The following is a 22,298-nucleotide window of genomic DNA, read 5'->3' as shown; positions in this document are numbered from 1 at the left end:
ATTATTTTATTATAATATTATTAATATTATCATTATATACTGTTATTAACAATAACACTACCATCATGTCATCAGTACTATTACCACCATCAACTAAAAACTAAAAACTTTGCAACCTTTATATCTTATATCTTTTTTTATATTTATTTGTATTAAGTATTTTATTCTTTTGTTGTATTTTATTCTATTGTATTTTATTGTATTTTAATGTACCTGGCTGCTATAACGACCCAATTTCCCTTCTGGGATTAATAAAGTATCTATCTATCTATCTATTTATCTATCTATCTATCTATCTATCTATCTATCTATCTATCTATCTATCTATCTATCTATCTATCTATCTATCTATCTATCTATCTATCTATCTATCTATCTATCTATCTATCTATCTATCGAACTGAATATTCCCATTATTGTGCAGAAATAGGTAATTTAACTATTAAAAATGTGGATGTTAAAGACAGATGCACTCACCAATTCTATTGATAAGAATTACGAGTAATAGCAAGTAATACAGTCTTTTCTTCATTAAGTATTTTATTATTATTATTTTAATTTGCATAATATAAATATCTTACAGCTGGAACAATTTCTAAGTGGAATATTTCTAACAGCACTTGAACACAGCAATGTGTTCTTCGGTACTTGGCAACACATAACATCATAATGACACAGTTTCTTGAATGGGTGATGAGCCTGAGTATGAAGACATATTGTATTTTGGTTGATATATTTTACTTATAACAAACAAGTGTTTTTCAACAAAAAATAAAAAACCCTGGAGCGGAACGCCTCCACGGAGCTACACGCCGACCGGACCTACATTTCACACGGACCAAAACATTTCCCCGAAGTTGACGTGGAGGTGTTTGTGTGCACAATGGGCGACACTAAGGTAGAAATGTCATCTGAGAGCTGCACTGTGATACAGAACCAAAACGCACAACCTCAACCCAACAACCCGTTGTCAAGGAAACTTAATAAAATACTGGAGACGAGGCTTGACAACGACAAGGTACGTGGGAGGCTAGGTAGCTAACGTTAGCTCACTTTTTTGCACGCTAGTCGTGTCACATCTGGATATAGGTTGATACTGTCGCCCTGTCAGAGGCAATTGTTTGGACAAAACGGTATTGTTGCTCGCTGGTTGTGGTAGTAATACAGTAATAATGCCCACAATGTCCTGGGTGTGCTTCCAGGAGATGCTGGAGGCTCTGAAGGCGCTCTCTGTGTTCTTCACTGAGAACAGTTTGCGCACCAGGAGAAATCTTCGTGGCGACATTGAGAAACGAAGCCTGAACATCAACGAGGAGTTTGCACGGATATTCAAGGAAGTAAAAGAGGTAACATACAGTTTTGCACATACAGTTTATAACGCTTAAACAACACCTAAGTGCTACTACTGTTGAACCAGCCAGACCTTCCTTGCAGTGAGTCTTTTTTTAACTGAGGTGTGTTTGGAAGATGTTGTTAGATTAATAGAGAGGTTTTCAGTTCCCACAGACACAGCTGTAAAACAGCAGTCCTGATGTAGCAGGTGCATTCAAGGAATGACATGAAGGTTTAGGTTCAAGGCAGTGTGTAAGATTATAGTACAGAGTATCGGAAAATTCAGTTTAATAGTTTGAATGTGTGAATATGGGGGTACGTCTGCCTCAGTGCTGTTGTGACTGAGACTAAATGTTCTCTGCAGGAGCTTGAAAGTGTTCACGAGGACGTCCAGGCCATGAGCACATGTTGTGAAGAAATGACCAATACATTAAAGGTATGTTTTATTATCTCTGCATCCTCCTCCGTGTATAATGAAACTCAACTCTTCATAGGAACGGCAGGTAGGAGGAGGGTAGGGTATTTGTGTAAGCTTGGTATTAGTATGGTCTGGATCAAATGTATGACACTTCATATGAGTGATTTATTACAGTTTCTTTGGAAACATGATGTTCACAAGCCATCTTTTAAAAACAGTAACTTTTGTCAACAGGCTGCGAAGGAGCAAACTCAAGACCTTATAGTAAAAACCAACAAGCTGCAGGGAGAAAAGTAAGTTGATTCTAAAGTAGAAATCCTTTTATGTGTGTTTGGATGTGTGTGTGTTACTGTGCAGAGTTAACCATGTTACTTCAAATATACATGCATATTTGAACTAAGATAGACATAAGGAATCAGTGGAGAAATGTTCTTAAGAATAAAACAGCCAATCCAGTTGCCTTTACTTTGTATGTCTAGAAATATTGCTGACTGATAATCTTTATAGACATTTCTAAACTCAATATATCTTTTTTGAATTGCATTATACTGTGAGGGTTTTTCTTATATTTTGCGCCATAAATCTGGAGGACAAAATGTTAGATATTTCTTTTTCTATCAGTCAGTCCACAATTGAAGTCCCCAGCGCATTTGTAATGTACAGCTTCTTGTAAGGTATGCTTTATTGTAGGGCTGACATGATGGATACAGTGAACAAGTTTTGCACTCAGTCAATGTAGAAATTAATCAAGAGACTCAACCTTATTCTATCATTGGGAGCAAAAGTAATTTTTTAATCCGATTGTAACTAAATTGTCCCCAAAAAGTAAAACAAAACCATATGATGAAGCTGTCTCCCTGAACTTTTTTAAAATAGCATTTCAGAATGTCAGAGAGATCGTGGAGATAAGCTGGACACTTTATACTAAATTATCTGCAGAAAGTTCAAAGAAAATCTCATACTGCCATTTCTCCCCTTATCTTTTTTCTGAGGCTACACATCATTTTGGAAACCTATCACATACGTCACTGATAGGCATCTTCATCAGTCCAAAGCTAGACACCATCATTTCACTCTCTCTGCTGTCTCATTTCCACAGAGAAATTGCCCCTTTTTATATCCAGGCGAGTTTCCAGACACATTTCACCTTAATCAAAAGCACACAGCAGGAACAATGCAGTGACTTTGTAAGTGATAAGCTTTTATTGCAAAGTGAGATGTTGCTTAATGAGTCAGCACCTCCTTGTTTTCCAGGAGTTGCCTCTGACAGTTGCCAATTGAAGGAGATTTCTACATTTAATTAGAACTAAACCATTAGATTAAAAATTATATACTGATAACTTCAAATATTTGCACAAATAAAGATAAGACTCGCCAAGTTAAAAAACTAATAAGTTGAAGAGTAGATTTCCAGTCTAGTGAAATGCAGCTTTTCTATAGTGTCAGAAGTTACAGAAATTTGGTGCAGGGCAGGAGGAGCTGGCAAGCACATTTTTTATTTTTGATGAGGAGGGATGAATGATTAATGAGGTTGATGAATATTTCTCCTGCAGTTGTCTATTTGCATAAGGAGGGCGGCAATCATCATTAATGGAGCTTTATTTGTTTTATTTGTCATGTCCTGTGATGTTTGGCCTTGAGATACACATCAAAGTAGTTCCTGTTTACACTGCATTACTCCCTGATCTCATTGAAGTCAAGCTATTACAACTGGAGAGCAGCCCATCAGTGTGTTCTTGTATTTGAGCGTACGCATTGAGATTTGCTGACAACACGTATTACGAGCCATCAGATATGCAGATCTAATATATATATATATATATATACCGCTCGCCACGACACAGAGTCATGAGTGGAGTCGGGCGGCGTTTCTTGGGTATCCGGGCCAGCTGCAACTCTTGGAATGCTGATGGATTTTTTTTGGTTGAAAGCTTGCCAATAAAATTAATCTAGGTATCATTAATCTATGATTTTTGGCCAGCAGAGTGTTGACAGGGTTGTGAAAATAAAACACTCGCTGCCTGTTCGCTGATAGCTGGGGGTCGGGGTGGAATTCATTAGTAATTTGTGGCGGCTGTGACCTTAGTGCTCAGTGACCTTGTGAGTTGACATAGAGGCAGTGGCACCGGCAAAGATAATGTAGATTTCTGGCAAAAGACACTGCTGCCAGCTGTGATGTACCGCGGCAATTCCATGCTCTGCTGGCACAGATTCAGGTCCTCCTTGACGAAAAAGGTGACATCGAAGGGGAGGGAGAGCGAGATTGAAAAGGAAGGAGATGAGCTCAGAATCTGAGAGCAGTCAAAGACACCAGTGGGGATAAAGCCACCAGTGAATACGTGCAGACAATGAATTAATACAAGCCATATTGCTTTGTGCGGGGGGTCTTGTTGAAGGTAAGTGGTCAGAGGTTTTACACGGATGCCCTTCTGAATGACCCCCCGCCTTGTCTTTTTCTTTGCATAGCGGTCCCATTGGGACCCGCTGTCCGTCTGCATGACATTTTCATTCGCAGAACCACAATGACCCCACAGCCAGATGGGATAGTGTCTGCACGCTGGGTTTTGACCTTGTCTTTAGCAATTGTGTCTCAGAAGAGCTGCCAAGGGAAGTGTGCAGTCAAGCTGTCCTCCTTCAACCACCCACCAGTCAGCCCACTGCACCACACCATTCCAGTCTTCTTGGTCAGATCTATTTCAGGTCACACAATCCTCTGCAGTCCCAAGCCACTGTCTTTTTTTTGTGCTTCTCCTGTTGACACTTATTATAGCAGTGCTACGTTTGCAGCACGATATCACTTTTTGTGCTTATAGGGCAGCTCTGCCGAGAGAGTACAGTCATTTTAAAAGCTCTGCAGATGCTTGTGATGTGTATTTACCCGGCAGAGCAGGCCTGTCCTGAACTGTTTGCTATCTTATCTGCCAGTGGCACTGTGTCATTTGTCAGCCCTAATGAAACGGAAAGGAGCCGCGGATTGCTTACAGTGTGCAGAAGCAAAGGTGGAAGAGGCGAGCCAATGAGAGTAGGCGTTCTGTGTTTGTCTGCCGGCCTTCAGACGTGCTGCTCTTTTGTTCTGAGCTGGTCCTGTTCAAAGGCGCTGTCAGCAAGAGCACTAAATAGGTGTTGTGTGTTGTTCCATAATGAAATGTAACGCTACCCACCTGCCCTGCACTGTGTGATCTTTGCATTAGCGTGACATGTTATCTGCTGAACATGTTGAGACGTCTCACAAACGGATGTTTCTGTGTACTGTGTGACCTCACAAGCAGCTGGAGCTGAAGGGTTGGACTGTCAGTTTAGTTCTCCAGCGATTACTGAACTGCTCAGGCAGCTACAATAGGCCTACCTGGCTGCATGCCAAAGAGCAATGTGCTGTTGACACATTTAGTAACCACAACTAAGATTTACCTGCATTTGGCTTGACACAGTAATTCCTACAGCATATGATGAATTATCAGACAGGAGCCCTGTGTTTCACTGAGACTATTTTTCCTGAAAATAAAGAAAATGCTCTGTGTGACTTCTGTGTAGGTCATTAATAAATCAAGAGCTCTGAAACCCTCAGGAGAACGATCGGGGACATCGGAGTGTAAATGACAACCTGTGTAAATGACACTTGAGCCTTATTAAGGCTCAGCTGGCTGTTAATGAGGGTATGGCTGTGAGTGTGCCTTTGTGTTGTCTGATGTGACTGGCTGCGACGGCACTCTGTGATCAGTGGCGCGTGGCTAACTAACAGCTTTTGCGCATGCCAAATTTCCACGCAAGCCTTTGAAATGGCCCCTAATAGATTTTAATGGATAATCGACCCACATGGTTTACAACCTCCGAGAAGGTTGGACATTGGCTTGTTAAGAGAACACTTGATCTCTTTATTATTCATTCTGTATGACTGTCAGTTTTTTCAAAATAAGACATTAAAAATGTCCTATTAATTTATTCATTGAAGTCAAATGTTTTTCTACCCTGTATAGTGACTAGTGAGCTTGGTAATTGTTATTCACAGATGAAGCTCTCAGTTTTTAGAAACTGACGAAGCTCTTTATGAGATTGTGCTGTTTTATATTGCAAACGATTTCTGCGCTTGAACAGACAAAATCAATCAGCCTAGTTGGGAAATCTGAGCACACACACAAGCAGACACAAAGAGGCCGACCATTATACAAGTTACAGTGTTAACTTGTTTTTATCCAGTCATGTAACGTGCGTAATCTGGATTTAGTGTAACTTTGCTCTTGCGTGCCGTTTTTAAAGAAAAGCTTACATCATTGAGTTAATTTTCCTTAACCACTAGCCCAGAGTCTCTACAAACTTGCCTTTAGAGTGTGAGGTTGCCGATTCACTCAAGTATGTTGCCTCTCTCTGGTATTCGGTAATTGCAGTCTGAAGAAGAATGTGTCATGTCCTGACAGCGCTGTAGAAACCGATCCTGCCGCTCCACCATTCCCTTGCCCTCCTAACTCTGCTGCTACAGCTCCCACAGTCCACCTCTCCTCACCTTGTACAAACATTTGCAGCCTGTCTCCTTGTTGTGATTTACATCTTAGAGGAGCCGGTCTGTCACTCCTGGCCTGGACATGAGAAAGTGGGGGCATTTCTTATCTTCTTGAGGTGAATCTGTTGCAGAGTTTGACATGTGAACAAGGTTTTCTCCAGCATCACTCCCATGCCTATCAAGGAACCAAGGAAATGTGTTTATCATTACACAACAGAAAGTTGTAGAAGTGAATATGAAGTTCAACATGTCCATTGACAGAAATGGATTAGGTACAATTGTTGCTTTAAATGAAACTAATGAGGTTATATTTCTGACATAGAGAGTGGAGTAAACTAGAAGAAGAAAGTCCATATGAACTGTGTCTTCAGCTGCAGACACTGAGCAATGAACTCAATTCCCCTGCTCTTTAACTGTCTCACAGAGCTACCTCTGTAACCTGAGAGTCCCAGAAATGCTCCCTGCTGATCACTGATAAGTGTTATTAAGAATGACAGAAGTTACTGAGAGTTCATATCAGGGAATCTTGGAGCCTTTTCCACACGTGGTTAAACCCTGAGACCTGTGCTGTTGGTAACTGACTTTAAAAACATTTGCTAATGATTTTGTGTTTTCTGTATTTTAGTCAGTCACTTTTGGACTCCAAGCTTTAACTCTCATACGAGTCATCGGCTCATTCAAGTCAACTCTTCTCATTAAATGAGTGAACACAACCTCTTCATGGCACCAGTTGTTGGCAGAAATGCAGTCTGTGGCTGATATCTTTTATGAATGTAATTTCAAACTATGACATGTTAAATGCTATTAGGTCTTAATGACTGTTAGGCCAATAAATTGATGTCCCATAAAAATGACATGTGGGACCTTTTGCCCCAGGTTCAATGTTTCTGGTTTTCCACTCTTGTGGAGATGATAACTCGACATGCTTCAATTATATGAATTCCATGTTTACACCACACTTTCTCACTAAAGAACAGATGATCCAATTAGATTTTGAAATCTTCCGGTTTCAATTAGCGTATTTGCATATAAAATTTCATTGAATCCACTATAGCGCCATGCTCTACTAAGAGTTTACAGATTACATATTAATATTGCTCGTGTGTTGTGTGAAGACAAGCGTGTTCACATGTAAATAGTTTCTCTAATTTATACACTACTCAGTTTAATTAATGACCTTATTAGCATAGCTTGTTTGTTTTTTTTAGACATCACTGTAATTGTGGTGGGATATCAGGCCGCTCGAGTGCCCCTTGTGTTCATTTGTTATCTCTCAGTGGCATGATCTGTTTTCTTTTACTCCAATCAATTCTCTTTCACTTTTCTCCCCTTTGTCCTGGAGTTCAGTGTGTTTTTGTACACACGTGTGCAGTGTTGAGCAACAACAGTTATCTTTTTAATATAAAAAATTTAACTGTTACATTACCTAAATAATGTTCTGTAATTTCAAGTGTTTGTGATAGACTAAATGATTGCTTTTGACAATCTCACAGTGAAAGCCTGCTGTTTTCGTTAAAATGGAACTTATTATTATCATTGTCACTTCTTGCTATTTTGAATATGTAGACAGATAATAAAGTCAAATTTGAAAATATGCTACCCAAGCCTATCTGTGCTGGAATTAAATGCAGTGGTCTAGCCAAGCTCTTATCCTTGTGCAGTAACAAAATCTCAACACGCGAAGCACGTAAAGGGCAAAGACGCCTTCAGGTCCTGTGTGTGGCTCGGCGAGCTGTACGGAGAAATACTAAATCATAGGATCCTGTAACACATTTACAACCCTTTACTTTCAGCTGGCTGAGCGCTGGTAAATAGCCGTGTGAGAAACAATGGTCAGATAATGTTGGGTTCTTCTGCTCCACCAAAACAACCTGGTGATTTACTGATCCAGCCTTGTTTTCACAGACAGGGGAGAGAATATAGACGAGGTGGTTTGGATGGAAAGATGGGGACAGTGGGAGGACTCACTCTTGTTCTGCTATCCCGTGACAGAGTTCCCTGTTTGACTGGGATGGTTGCCATGGTCACTATTGTGTTGAGACACTTAGAGTGACACTGATAGTGATCACTCTGCTGTTATTGATAGCGACAAAAGCTGGCCTGTATCTGGCTGTGTATTCTTTTTGTTTCTCTTGTCTTCCTCTGTTATTTATTTTCTCACTGCTGCATATGATATCTTTACTCTCCGTCCCACCCTGTTTCACTGTCCCAGTCAGTTCACCGTGAGCAAAGGTGTATGAGGAGTATGACTGCCATCTGCTGTAGAACGTCAAACATTACAGCTTCTTGATGACAAGCACTGTTTTTTTGTTAAATGAAAGTACACAACTTTGTTTTCCACACTGACAGGTCATTTATTTACACAATAAGAAAACACAATAATACAATAAAACTCAGTGATAAAGGACCGAAGGAAAAATCGGAATGCTTTTGTTGAATAAAGCTCCACAATGGCCTTGAAGACTAACAGAACAAATCATGATGACAAGCAAAGGCCCAACTGAACTGAACAGAAACTAAATGACAAAACATTATAAGATCAAAGTAATTCTTTATAAAGATGTCAAAGTGCAACAATGGCAAGTGAAGGAAATTATGACATTTATCTCTTTCCCCTTAGTCACCGCCTGGAAGTGAGAGCTCAGGTTGCTCAGGCTTTCCTGGCCAAGTTCCAGCTGTCTAATGAAGAGATGGCCACGCTGCGAGGTGCTCGGGATGCAGCCATTACTGAGGTAATCTCCATTATAATGTATTCTGATGTATTAAATCATATAAAGAATCCTCCCATCCACATCCACAGGATGGAAGGATGCAATATTAGGTAAAGCATAGTGGCAGAAGAGAGGGCTCCATTATCTTTATCCTCTTTTTGAAGTGTGATCAGTCTTCTCACTCTGCCAACATGCTGCCACAATATCTAATAAGTTAGAAGATATGGTAAAGATATTCCATAGTCCATTAACTAAATGTTTGAAGGGAGTGGAGGTGATTTTTAACTTTCCCTACTTCCTCTCTTTTCTTTATACTGTATACCAACTACTATACATAAAGACAAATCAATATGATCTAAAAAACTTTTGCTTTTTTATATGATTATGATATGCAGATGTAAAATAACACCATGCATGTCAGTTTCAACTCTATCAATATTGCATGATTAATTACAAATGCTGTCCTTGGTCACATCAGACAACATTTTTACCAAAGCTGTAACATTCAGTGTTTTGGCAGTACATTTTCTTCGACTCCTGCAAAACTGCAACCTATTTTCCACCTGATATATTCATTTATGTATCGTTCAATTTCCCAGGATTTCTTCAAAGCTCTCAGCCGAGTGAAGCACATCCATGAAGATGTGAAAATCCTCTTGCGAACCAACCAGCAAACTGCAGGGTAAGGCACACATCTCACTGTGCTCCACTTACTCTGACAGAATAAAATAACAGTGTCTTTTACAGTTTTCCTGTTATTGATGTTAAATTCATGGCAATTATTCTGAAGCTGAATGGTGAAACAGACAAGCAGGAAAAAAAAACATCCAGACCTGGTATGTCACTGTCAGGGATCTCTCACTCAGGGTATGGGTTTGTAATGTGTGGTCTTGGTTTGCATGCTTGTTCCAGGTTAGAGATCATGGAGCAGATGGCCGTGTTACAGGAGACATCATATGAGCAGCTCTACCGCTGGGCTCAGAGTGAGTGTAGTACACAGAATTTATACCACGATCACACTATGTACACATTGTTCAAGGTCTCCATACTGAAGTGCACAGAACTAAATACAAAACTGTGCTCTTTCAAGAGTAATGGCGTGTATAGGACACATTTGAGGACACATGTGACTCATAACCTCTGACTAAGTTTTGACAAAAGAATGCCAGAAACCAAAATTTTCCTCAGCTAAGCCATGTGTTTTGTCATTGAAATCAAAATGAAATAAACCATTTAGATCAGAGAAACCTCATCTGTATAATTATACAATAACAAAATATAGAGCATTTTCTAAATTATGAGTTTCTCCACAGTCACTTATTTTGTTGTGGTTAAGATTTGCTAAAAGACCTAAATCCAGAAGTTTGGCAAGTGAAAATTGTAAAAAAAAAAAAAAAACTGTAAGTAATTATAAAAAATATAAAAATATTTCTGCACATTTTTTACTTATATTTGCAGCATTAGGTGAGGTCTGACCAGAGTGCAGTGTGTTGACCAGTTTTCTCCACAGTCTGGAAGTTTGGCCGCTGCCTGTTCATTGTTTGTATTGTCTGAGGCATAAGTAAACTGACTTCTTGGTACAAGCTCATGGGAAAATATGATTGCAAAATGTTCTTGGTGCTTTGATTTGCTTCTTGCCAAAAGGGTTGCCATGGTCCAAAACATTTAGAAACAATGAATGGAGCATAACACAAGCATACTAGAAAGACTGCAACTATTTAGTTTAGTTTGATGAGTTGATGAGTTAGTTAGTTAGTTAGTTAGTTAGTTAGTTAGTTAGTTAGTTAGTTAGTTAGTTAGTTAGTTAGTTAGTAAGTTGGATGACAGTGTATAAGATGCATTTCATGTTTTGCTTTCCTTCTTTCCACAAAGATGAATGCAGAGGAGTCACCCAAGAGAGCTGTGATATCAGCCCTGTGTTGACTCAAGCCATGGAAGCCTTGCAGGACCGACCTGTCCTTTACAAGTAATATGTCATACAAACATACACACACTTACAAACAGCAACAATCTTTGATCTAAATAGCATGCTGTATGGTTCGTCCCTTCAGTTATATTCCTCTCTATGCTCAGTGTTTACAGGTATTCTAAGAGCATTAATAGAAAGTACAAGTAGACCAGGTATGGATGTTTTTAAATGTCAAAAATCACTCACAGGTAAATTGGGAGTGAAACAAAGAATTAGAAAACAACAGAGTGAACTGCCTGAAGCAAGTTTCGCCACGATCGAGCTTGCAGAAGAAGAAAGTGTCTCCTCCCAATATATCCCTTCATAGTTTAATAAGTCAGTGCTCAAAAAAGAGGCAATTTAATACAATGCTTGATATACCTGAGACGTCATATGAGATTAATCTGCATTCTAAACCAGCAGTTTAGTTCAAGGATATTTTTTGTGTGTGTTAGTGACAAACAAAGGGTTTAGTCACTCTGAGAATCATGACATATAACATTAAGAACCATTGGGTTTTGAAAATCTTTAAGAGCTTTGAAATGGCTGAAGTACATTTGATTCAGTACTATTAATGCCCATTACTCAGTTATTTTCTGACGCTTACTGGGAGTTTAACTTTGTCCCTAAAAGAAAACAGCTCAGAGGAAAGTTTCACACGTTACCCCAAGATATGTTTTCATGGCAATCTCTCCTTTCCCTCCTCCTCCTCCATTTGTCTGCATGTGCACCTGTCTCAATGCTCACAAAGTGTCCCAAGGTTATGCACTGGCTGGGGATGTTGAGGCTGAGAGAGCATTCCTGGAATCTTAATTCAGCACTATCTTGTGTTTAGTCTGTCTCAAAGCCTGCCACCGCCAAGTAATCAAAACAACCTCAAAGTCTTTCCTTTTGGAAAAGCTGCCTGCATTGTTGATGTATACCAGCGGCTGACCTCTGACACACAGTCTGCACGAAAACACGTCTTTTCACATGAGGTTTGGGTGTTGAGTGTTTCCTTCTCTCTCCTTTGTTTGATCAGGTACACTCTGGATGAGTTTGGGACTGCACGCAGGTGTGCGGTGGTACGAGGCTTCATCGATGCCCTCACCCGCGGTGGGCCAGGAGGAACTCCCCGTCCCATAGAGATGCATTCACATGACCCTATGAGGTACATCTCCAATCCCATTTATGAGCTGAACATTGCTATTTCGTACTGTAATAAAACCAATGGTAATAAATGGATAATTGCTTAATAAATGGTTATTCAAACTTAGTAACAAGTTGTAATCTATATTGTTATAGAGTCACTAATTTTCATTTACAAACACAGTTTATACAACAAATAAACTAGATTATATCAAACTTTCAACCTGTGTCCTGTTTACATGTGCCCACCTCCAGAGCTGATTAATACGAATACTGTGTGTATATTTTGTAAAAAGTAGTGCCAGACTGTTTTGTTGTTATTAGAATCCTCCAAGAACTGTGTGGAAGCATTCCCTTATGATCACAAAATATGACTAAACTCACGTTTGTCTAACTCTAGATATTAAAATATAAATTTAGTAAAATTCCTCAAAAACACAGCTTAACCTTTTAATAAATATTTAGAGATATAAGTATTCTATTGTATGATTGCAAATGCCATGATTCCTAATCTATAAATCTATTCGATTTAGTTATAAAGAGATTCTTAACTTTTAAAATCCAATTCCAGAGGTTGTTAAATGTCTATTTTCTCAAGGAGTGTGTCTGTGCTTCCTGTTGTACCACATCCTCTTCCCTCTTCTTCATGTGCCCAGGAGCCAAATAGGAGATTTTCTCAGAATACCAGCCATGTATGGAACACAAAATCACCTCCTCTTTAAAGGAGGCATCAGCAGTTCTGAGAACATCAAGTTCTTTCTCACCTCCCTATGTCCTCTCTCACACACACACACACACACACAGGCTTACACACAATAATTCAAGTTTAACCTTGCTGTTTTCCAGCGTTATGTAACACCAAAAGCCTTGTGTGTGTTTGTCTGTGAGGGGAGTGAAACACGATGATCCATGCCTCAATGTAGCTGTGGTCACAGCCTGGTAAGATTAGCCCTCAGGTTGGCCCCTCAGTGACGTACTGTTTAATACAGACTGTTTGTCGCTCTTTCAGGTATGTTGGGGACATGCTGGCCTGGCTGCACCAAGCTACCGCCTCAGAGAAAGAGCATCTAGAAGCTCTCCTGAAACAAGTAACTCTGCAAGGTATGACGTTTCATACATGGTGATTTTACAGTGAGCAGTTCTCCATCATCCCCAGTTCATTCACATTTCAAATACAGTTCTTGTTTTTTTTTTACCTTATTGTAAACATTTGCTGTGTTGCGTCTTTTAATTTAGTCATTTTTACCAGTAAACCAGGGCTTGTAAACATATATTACACAGACTCAAGAGTAGCTCGATTATCGGACAGAGTTTGGGTAACCAGTCGTTTAATGAGGGTAGAGATGTTGGCAACAGTTAGAGAGTGTGAACAAATCTAATTCCAGTACATTTAATTCAGCCTGATGGACTAATCCTGTGCTTGTTTCTCTAATTTAACTTCTTCGGTTCTCATAGCAGTTAAGAATGAAGATAGTTCAGTAGGCTTAGCCAAGACCAGGGTTTCTGTTTGGTCCCTTTTTAATAACTGAATCTATTACATCAAGGCTATCAAATGTCAACTTTATCTCCTTATAGTAGTAAAGAGATAAGTAAGAGATAGTTTTCTGCAGTGTATTTTGATTATGATCTCACTCCCAGCAAATCATGTGAGAGTTGACCTGGGAAAAGTTTGAGCCCTGTGTTTTCAGGCAGGTGTCAGTGTGGTTATATGGTGCCACAGGAGTTTGAATGATGGCATTGCTGTCACCTGCCTAAACACAGTGAATTCAAAAAATAAATGTGAACCTGCATTCACATGGATATGTGAATGCAGGACTAATACAGGAATGAATTAGGAATGTTGTGACCCTATGTTATACTCACGTAGTTTGTGTGTGTTTCTGTGTGTGTTCCTGTGTGTGTTTTCCTACTTTAGGTGTGGAGGAGAACATGCAGGAGGTAGTTGGACATATCACTGAGGGAGTCTGCAGGCCACTAAAAGTGAGCAACCATATTAGTTTTAAGAAGCTGTTAAAGAACCACGGACCAGCTCTGTTAAATGCATATAGTGTTGTAGTGTCATGTTTTGCTCATCTGCTCACTCTATGTTATGTGCTGTCATTCAGGTTCGGATAGAACAGGTCATTGTGGCTGAGCCAGGTGCTGTCCTCCTTTACAAGCTGTCCAACCTTCTGAAGTTCTACCACCACACCATCAGGTATTTTAACTCAGAAAATAATAAAGACTTAAGAGTTGAAATGATTAGTCCATTAAGTACTCAACAAAAAATATGTGAATAATTGACTAATCAAGTCATTTGTAGAGCAAAACATACTTGAAAATGTGTTGCTTTTCTACTTTATATCATTGTATGTTGAATATCTTTTACTATCTTGTTTTACACTGTCAGTTGCAAAAAACAAGCAATTTAAAGATTTCACTTTTGGTTCGTGGCGCTTCTTTTGCTATTTTCGGACATTTTGTAGAAGATAAAATAGTTGATAAAATGAAGAAAATAAAAATATAATTGATCATGTAAATAATCACTGGATGCAGTCACCCACCTATTTAATCTTTGCCCAGCTCTATCATTGGGACCAGTGTGGCCTCGTTGCTCATGACTATGGAAGAAATGCACATCCTCAGCAAAAAGATGTTCTTCAATAGCCTGAGCCTTCATGCAAGCAGACTCATGGACAAGGTAGTGTATGAGTAAGATGATTTTTATTTGAATAATACAAAATATTGTTTTCTCTTGTACGGTTGTGAGAAAGTGACTTCTAGGAAAACCATACCATCACCTAAAGACAGGGATTAAAGAAGCTTTGTTTCTAAAATGGATACGATTCGCAATGTTCTTTCATGAAATCGCTTAAATGACAGTGCAGAGGTTCAGTATTGCATCCTGTGGACACACATTGTGTATTTCAGCTCTGTGTCTAAACCCTCAAAGACAACAAGGCTATTTCTGAAGCACTTATGCTTGTAAACAGTTTCGGCCTGTTGGCCACAGCATCGAAAAGACGCTAGCTGCCAAAAAACACCAGACTTGTTACCGTTGAGTTAAATTGGCATCCAAATATACCTCAGCACGAGCAGGAGCTCTTCCACATAACATGCTGGCTGTGTCCTGATCAATAGCAGTTACAAGAATTATCCCTGTAGCTCGGTGTTAATCAAATTGGAGGCCCTCAGGGTTTTGGTGTCAATTCCAGCTAATGCCAGGAACACAGCCTTCTCATAATTTTCTCTATTAGGTGGACAAAGGTGGCTGGGCTCAGTACTATGTTGTCTATCCAGAGGCCAATGAAATCAGAACCCTCTTTATTATGAAAAGCTCATCTGACTCCGGACAAGCTGAGTCTCAGAGTAGCAGCAGGAAGCAGTTGAATATTCGGTCTATCATGCTGCTCATTAGGGATGTTTAGTGCTTTGATAACGTTATGAGGACCGCTTGTCTTGGTGAAGGCTAGGGCCCACAACTAACCTCTGCAAGAATAATTTTGCTCTTTTGCTCCATCTACTAATAACTTGTCTTCTTCTGGGCCTGTTTGGCTGGCCAGGTGGAGCTGCCACCTGCAGATCTGGGACCTACAGCCTCCCTCACTCAGACCCTCTCCCTCCTCAGGGAGGTGCTAGCCTCCCACGACTCATCAGTTGTTCCTCTGGATGCCCGACAGGCTGACTTTGCTCAGGTAAAGTCACATCAGGATTGGAGAAATGTTAAACTCATCTCCCTCCATTGTCTTATTTAAGCATTCTCTTAAATTTATGGGGTATAAATGTCTATCTGAATGTATTTTTTATCAAAGTTTGTGATATTTCACTGATGACTGATAAACAAGTAAACTTTCATTTCTTAAGGCTCTGTCTTATTTTGTATCTCACAGGTGCTTTCTTGCATCTTGGATCCCCTCCTCCAATTGTGTACTGTGTCAGCCAGTAATCTTGGCACTGCTGACATGGCAACGTACATGGTCAACTCGCTGTATGTCATGAAGACCACGCTGGCTCTCTTTGAGTTCACTGACAAGAGGCTCGAGATGCTCGAGTTCCAGGTCTGCCCTATTATTAAACAATTATCAACAAATTAAAAGTGAATCAGACAATTCCATTTGTTAGCTATCTATTTACTTTTAATTGCATGTAGTCAAGGACATTAATCAGATAAAAACACACCACACCATAGTAAAAAAAGACAAACTGAATCATTAAACACCAATGGTACTCATCATGAATGCTCAGCTTTGTCCGTGCATAGGAGGATTGTTCATTGAAAATAGTTAATTATTCTTGTTCCTTTCATTAAAACTAATACAGCCCAAATCTTTTATTTAAAAGATTTAATTTACTGTCTCATAGAAGGGTGTGCGTCATGTATTGTTGTTCATGCGCCAGTGCGCTAGCTATCCATCTATTTTTAGCATGTCTTTTGTAATTGAGAACCACAAGAGCTCCTGTGGAAGTTTCATTATCAATAGCACAGTGGTTCTCCATTAACCACAAGTACCATTGGTTCACAATGCAGGCTTGGACTGGATTTTAAGCCACTCTCTCCCTCATTTTCTAGATCGAGGCTCACCTTGACACTCTGATCAACGAGCAGGCGTCCTACGTGCTGACCAGAGTTGGACTGAGTTACATCTATAGCTGTGTCCAGCAGCACAGTGCTGAACAGGTGGATTACTTAACAGCACGTTGACATGCACTCACTCATTAAGGTTTAGAACTGTGGAATTTTTTTTAGGGAGTCCCTAATGGTTTTCCTTTATATTATAAATACCTTGTTGTTTACAGTACACTACCTCTTTAGGCTTCACAATAGCTATTGCTAAGGTTACCACATGATCAACGTCTCTTATTAGGGCATAATGGCATTTCTATCAGATTTTCAGATGAGAAAGAAGCAGAGGGAGGCAGATCGTATTATGTTCTGTTAAAATTTGTATTAGTTTCTCCAGAAGTGTCCTGTGCAGCTGAGAGAGCTGATGCCCTGGAGCCTTCCTCCCTCTGTGTGACACACATTGCTACTGGGCTGACTGAGACCCATAGTTGTGGTTTAGCATGCGAGTCTTGAAACCCTGGGTCATGTTAGGACACACCACACCCTGCTGCTGCTGCAGCTCAACGCAAAGCTCAATCAAGAACTGTCATTCTTCTGCAGACTACTTCTCTCCTCGGGTGGCCTGCCTTGGGTTTTCTTTAAATAGTCTTCTGCTTGAAGAGATTAAGTCTAGCTGTCTACACTCAACGGAGTCCCAGATGTCAACGACTGACAAGAATCCCCAAGTTTATTTTAGACTTTTCAGGTTTATGTTTGCTATCTGTTTAACATTTTATCCCTGTAATGTACTGAGATACATCAGATGAACATGTCAGAAAGAAGAAAACGGTGATTAAAACAATACTGTTCACTGGCTAGTAGCTAGCAGATTGTAGGCTCCTAGTATGTTAATATTCCCATCGCCATAAAATCACTCTAGGTACTGCACTGTAGCTTTGACCCTTGCACTGACATCTATTTGCTGCTTTTAATGTTGGCAATTTAGGCATTTAAGCTTGACTTAATGTTGCCATTCTGGATAATCAGTGTCAGCTAATTGCCTGAAATGTACCTGCTGTTGTGTTCACAAAGTCAGTCATGTGTTTACTTTGCACATATTTTGTGTTGTTACCATCAAGATTTAGGGAGGGAATTTCTCTTGATTACAAATTAAGATTCACAGGTTCAGTGTCTTACCAGCTTAAATTTACTCACTTTGTTGTTCAATATATGAGTAATCTGAATCCCATATCATTAAGCCAAAAAGACCTACAACAACCCAAACAAATGTTTAACCAACAAGTCAGCCATTTAAAAAGTAAGCCAGCACGATAAAGGAAGTGTTCTGTACTGATGTACATGCACTATTTATAGTTATTGAGATAAGTGTAACATTTTATTATGATACAGATGATATCGCCCGGCCCTAGTGTAAATCATTTTGTTTCACCGTAGGAAGGAGTGAGACAGCCGTACACAATGATGATGTGTGGGTTTTTTTAATATATTTTGTCCAAAAGAGAAAGAAATTATCCTTATTATATGCTCAGGAGGCCGGAGGTAACATCATTCATGTAATCATCATTGTGTCTCTGCCTCCATCCATTTTAAGCAGCTGCTCAGGGCAATGTAGACAAATGACAAAGGAAGAAACCTTTTCAATGCTGCCTGCAGCCGCGAATAAGAGCAGGATGTCGGCCACCTGACCTTTGTTCGGTTCTGAGATTCAACATTGTTGCTGTTCAAACACTAACCTTGAGTTGGATTCTGAGCTCATGATGACTTTTCTATCTCAGGGTCCCCTGTCCCTACTGCCAAGCATGGACAGCTCTTCTGTGAAAGCAGCGATGGTGAGTTACACTGTATATTAATGGAGCAAATTTAAACAAAATGAATTCTCACGGAATGATTTTTTGACTCGTAACCTGTTAACTCTCTCGCACAAACAACAGGTCCAGTTTGATCGTTACTTGTCGTCACCTGACACTCTTGTGATGCCACAGCTCAACTTCCTGCTCAGTGCAGCCATCAAGTGAGTTCCCGTCCTTCTTGTTGATTGTATATATATTGTATATATAACTCTTCTTGTCTCACTCTATAAAGAATAGAATACATGCAATATGCAGACTTCAAGTTAAGTGTTTATAACATTGCATGTTGTTTCGACAGGATAAAGAGCGTATTCAGAGGGATAAAAATAGAACAGGGGCATTGACCTAATAATGTTCAACATTCATTTGTTTTCCAGATGAAATACGATCATTACTGCATTCCAAACAAAACACTCGACTAAATGCACAGCGATTTTAGATGCTAAATTGCTAAAGCCGCTAACACATAGAGAGAGAGCGGTCTGCGAGACTGCCTGTATTTGTCTTACTGATCAGAAAATGTACATGCTTTTAGCTCAATACAGCTGCTACATTGGAGTGCGCTTTCTATGAGTCACGTTTACTGGGAAGTGCAGCAGGCTTGAGAAGCACTCTGTACCTCAGGTTAATGTTCTCTATTAATGGACATGGGAGGACTGATGGGCAGGACGCCATTAATTACCTTCTGGTCCATTTCTCACTCACACTCGTTCCCTGAAATCATTCCTCCTCTTTGTCTTTCTCTCTCTCTCCCGCTGTCTCTCAAGTCTGCTTCTCTGTTCACCTAAATACACAAAAACACCAGCCAGCACTCTGAAAACACTCCTGGAGCACACAAATAATGGGAATGTACTCACATTTCGTGTTAGTGCACTTGGTGTGGAGTAAGGTGTTATACACAGCACTGTGGTTCTGTGTTCTCTGTGGGCCAATTAAAAATATGGATCTCAAGAGCCTGAGTGGGATACAACCTAGGCGCTCCCACTGTGTCCTTGAGTCCTCTCACTGGGCTCTTCAGTCCGACTGTTGCATCCTCCATTCATACTCCGCTGCAAGAAATAGTGAAATTATCTCCTTCACTCAACAGTGTATGTAAAAAAAGAATCACACTGAAGAACTAAAATGATGAACAAAATCAAAGCAGAACAAGAGATCCTGTTTCCAATTTTCTTTTTTTTTATTCTTTAAACGACTTATAAAAGACTTCTTTAATTAATTAATAGTTTGGTCTCTGAAATGTCACCAAGTGACGTCCTCAAATGCCGTGTTTGGACAACTTGGAATCATTGAATGAAAAACAATGAATTTATTATCAAAATAGTTGCAGAATGATTTTCTTCTCCTGGACTAATTGTTGCAACTCTAAAAGAGAAAAGCATAACTGAATTGGATTTCAAACATATGTAGAAATGTATAAAATGAGAAATAATGCTATTGTACTTATACTGTATATTTTAATTACAAATATGATTGGGGGAATAGAAGTCTCTGTTTTCTTTGCTAAATCAGTACATCTCTCTGTGGCTGACACCTGATGCTTGAGCAATAATGCTGTAATATGTATCCATAGGTGGCAGTGTGCACCACATACTACCTCTCATTGTTTTGACACGGCTGGGGCATTCAATGGTCACTGAACAAAAAAAAGTAATTAGGACAAATTCTTACTCATGGCTGACTTATTTCGGCCCTTCATCAGTGACTAATTACAACATAGCTCTGCTTGTCTGATTTAGACTAGAAATGTTGGAATTTAAGAGGCTCATTCCCTGCTGGTCCTGGATTTGTGAGTATAAAAATCTAAAGAGTTTTATCTGTTTGTGCAGGGAGCAGATTTTCCGTCAGTCGACAGAGCTGGTGTGCAGAGCCTATGGGGAGGTTTACACAGCGCTGACCAGTCCAGCTAACGGCTACAAAGACCCAGAGAACCTCGTACCCAGATCACCTAAACAGGTTCAGACCTTGCTGTCCTGAGAAACACTCATGCCTGCAGGTTATTTAAAGAGCTGTGTAATTTGTATGGTATAATGATATAAATGTATATAAAAGTAGTTGTTAAGGTGGGGTTCTTTGTGGGAAATATGGCATGTGGGTCACTGACCTCAGAGAGAGACACTCCTGTGTGCAAGTAGGAAGGAACATTATATGTATATGATCCATTTACTTTCACTGCTGCAGGCATTGCCTTGTTTTTCTCTGTGTAAAGCACATATGTCTTGTTCTTTCTGTCTGTTTCCACTCGGTGTACTCTGTTTGGGGTACATAATTGTACAAAGTAATGCCTTTTTATTGAAAATATTGATTATATAAAACAAAAGGATAGACCGATTTTAAGAGACTTGTCTTATTTTTCCACACTTAAAAGTGGTCAGGAAAAATGTAGCCACAATGCCAAGAGGAACCTCAGAAGCTTCAGCATAAACGCTGTGTTTATTTTAATCTCAACTGTTTTGAGTTGTAGGGGTAAAATGGAAAATCTGTCTTACCATCTCGTTTGGCTTTTAAAAAATGTCTGCCATGCTGACTAAGATGTGAAAACAAGAAGATAATAATGTTGGATATAGTAATTTACCATAAATTCTACCTTTAAATAAAACTCTGGCCATTTAAAACACATTATGGTGTGCCATGTAGAGAATGTATGCATCATTAGCACGACATTTACACCTACAATTATATTAGTATGTTTTGCATGTATTCACGTATGAACTTTCTTACCATGTGCTGTCTTTTGGACCTTCTAGTCTCTTACCTTTCCCTAGACAATGTAGTGGTGACTGGGATAAAGTAACATAGACCTAATAAGGCTTCCGTTTCACAAGGACAATCTTCAGCTTTCATAAATCAAGATCTACAGAATCCTAAAATTGAAAGTGAAACCTCAAAAGCACTGGCCCGAATCCAGACCCAAAAGTGATCTTTAAAGTAGCCACAGTCTTACTTGTCTCTAAATGCACATACAGTACAGTTGATCCTAATAGTGGTATATTTCATCTCACTTTTAAGTAAACTTGACGGGCTTGGGCGGTTGTGACATGATAGTGTATAATATCATATCAGTAAAAATCTGACACCACCCATCCCACGTAATCTCCAATAAATCACCACTGAAACAGTAGAGATAAGTGAATATTGATTCCATCTGCTGTTATGGTCTCTGGCCTGAGAGGCAGCATTTCATTTCTGGTGTCTGACATCAAGGTTCATGGCAGTAGGCCTGATCTTGGCAGCTCTGCCAACACTGAGTCCCAGGATTTCCCCAGCTCACCGGATGTTACTCGGATATCATTGGCCAGGACATTGAGTACTGGGAATAAATGGAATACCACAAAGTTCAGCATCTGGACGGCGCTCTTAAGTCCTTTAAATAGACCAGCTCTGTCTTCCAATTCTGTTTGGCTCCGGTTGGATTCAAGCAGGATTCTTGTATGTTTTTACTCAGCACTCTTTGGCAGTAAGTGGGATGATGTTTGAGAAGCAGGATTATTGAATAACAGCATATCGTTCATGTGAAGCAATACGCACAGTGCACGCCCTCACTTACTCCGCTTCACATCAGTTGTGTGTGAATACATGTGGACCTACACAGTTCAGCACGTGAGAGCTTTTTCCTGCCGGTGGCTGTATTAATGAGTTAGCAGATGTGGGAGGTGATGGAGTCACCACTTAGAGGTAGGTAGTGGTGAGCAGGGTGGCAAACATTCATCCCATCATCCGCTCCATATGACAGCGGTCACCAAGCTTTTGCCTGCTGAAGCATGAGACCATCAGGAATCTGGGTTAAAGGATGACACCAGCAATATAGAGTTTTGTTTTTCTCTCTCTCGCTCCAGTGACTGGTGATTGATGTCGATCCATAGCTGAGAACTCTCT

The 22,298-nt window shown here is 39.8% G+C and overlaps 1 protein-coding gene across 1 annotated transcript; it reads left to right on the top strand.

The window, feature by feature from the left end:
* The first annotated feature begins 673 nt into the window (after nt 1-673).
* Nucleotides 674-20,754, top strand: cog6 (component of oligomeric golgi complex 6). Its single transcript, XM_051399748.1, has 19 exons — nt 674-1,018; nt 1,203-1,346; nt 1,697-1,768; nt 1,985-2,043; nt 8,866-8,977; nt 9,556-9,638; nt 9,869-9,939; nt 10,829-10,922; nt 11,926-12,054; nt 13,042-13,133; nt 13,948-14,012; nt 14,138-14,229; nt 14,595-14,712; nt 15,575-15,706; nt 15,902-16,069; nt 16,582-16,689; nt 18,351-18,404; nt 18,507-18,586; nt 20,252-20,754. The coding sequence occupies exons 1-19, from the start codon at nt 884-886 to the stop codon at nt 20,397-20,399; spliced, it is 1,956 nt and encodes a 651-aa protein (XP_051255708.1). The 5' UTR covers nt 674-883; the 3' UTR covers nt 20,400-20,754.
* The last annotated feature ends 1,544 nt before the right edge of the window (nt 20,755-22,298 follow it).

The sequence above is a fragment of the Dicentrarchus labrax genome, unplaced genomic scaffold, assembly GCF_905237075.1.
Source record: "Dicentrarchus labrax unplaced genomic scaffold, dlabrax2021, whole genome shotgun sequence".
Taxonomy (NCBI): domain Eukaryota; kingdom Metazoa; phylum Chordata; class Actinopteri; family Moronidae; genus Dicentrarchus; species Dicentrarchus labrax.
Note: the sequence above shows the minus strand (reverse complement) of the source record. Positions and strands in the feature narration are given on the sequence as shown.

Coding starts and splice junctions, on each gene's coding strand:
- cog6 (XM_051399748.1), top strand. CDS start 884: ATGGGCGACACTAAGGTAGAAATGTCATCTGAGAGCTGCACTGTGATA. Junction 12,055..13,041: donor CATTCACATGACCCTATGAG/GTACATCTCCAA, acceptor TCGCTCTTTCAG/GTATGTTGGGGACATGCTGG. Junction 18,405..18,506: donor CTTCTGTGAAAGCAGCGATG/GTGAGTTACACT, acceptor CACAAACAACAG/GTCCAGTTTGATCGTTACTT.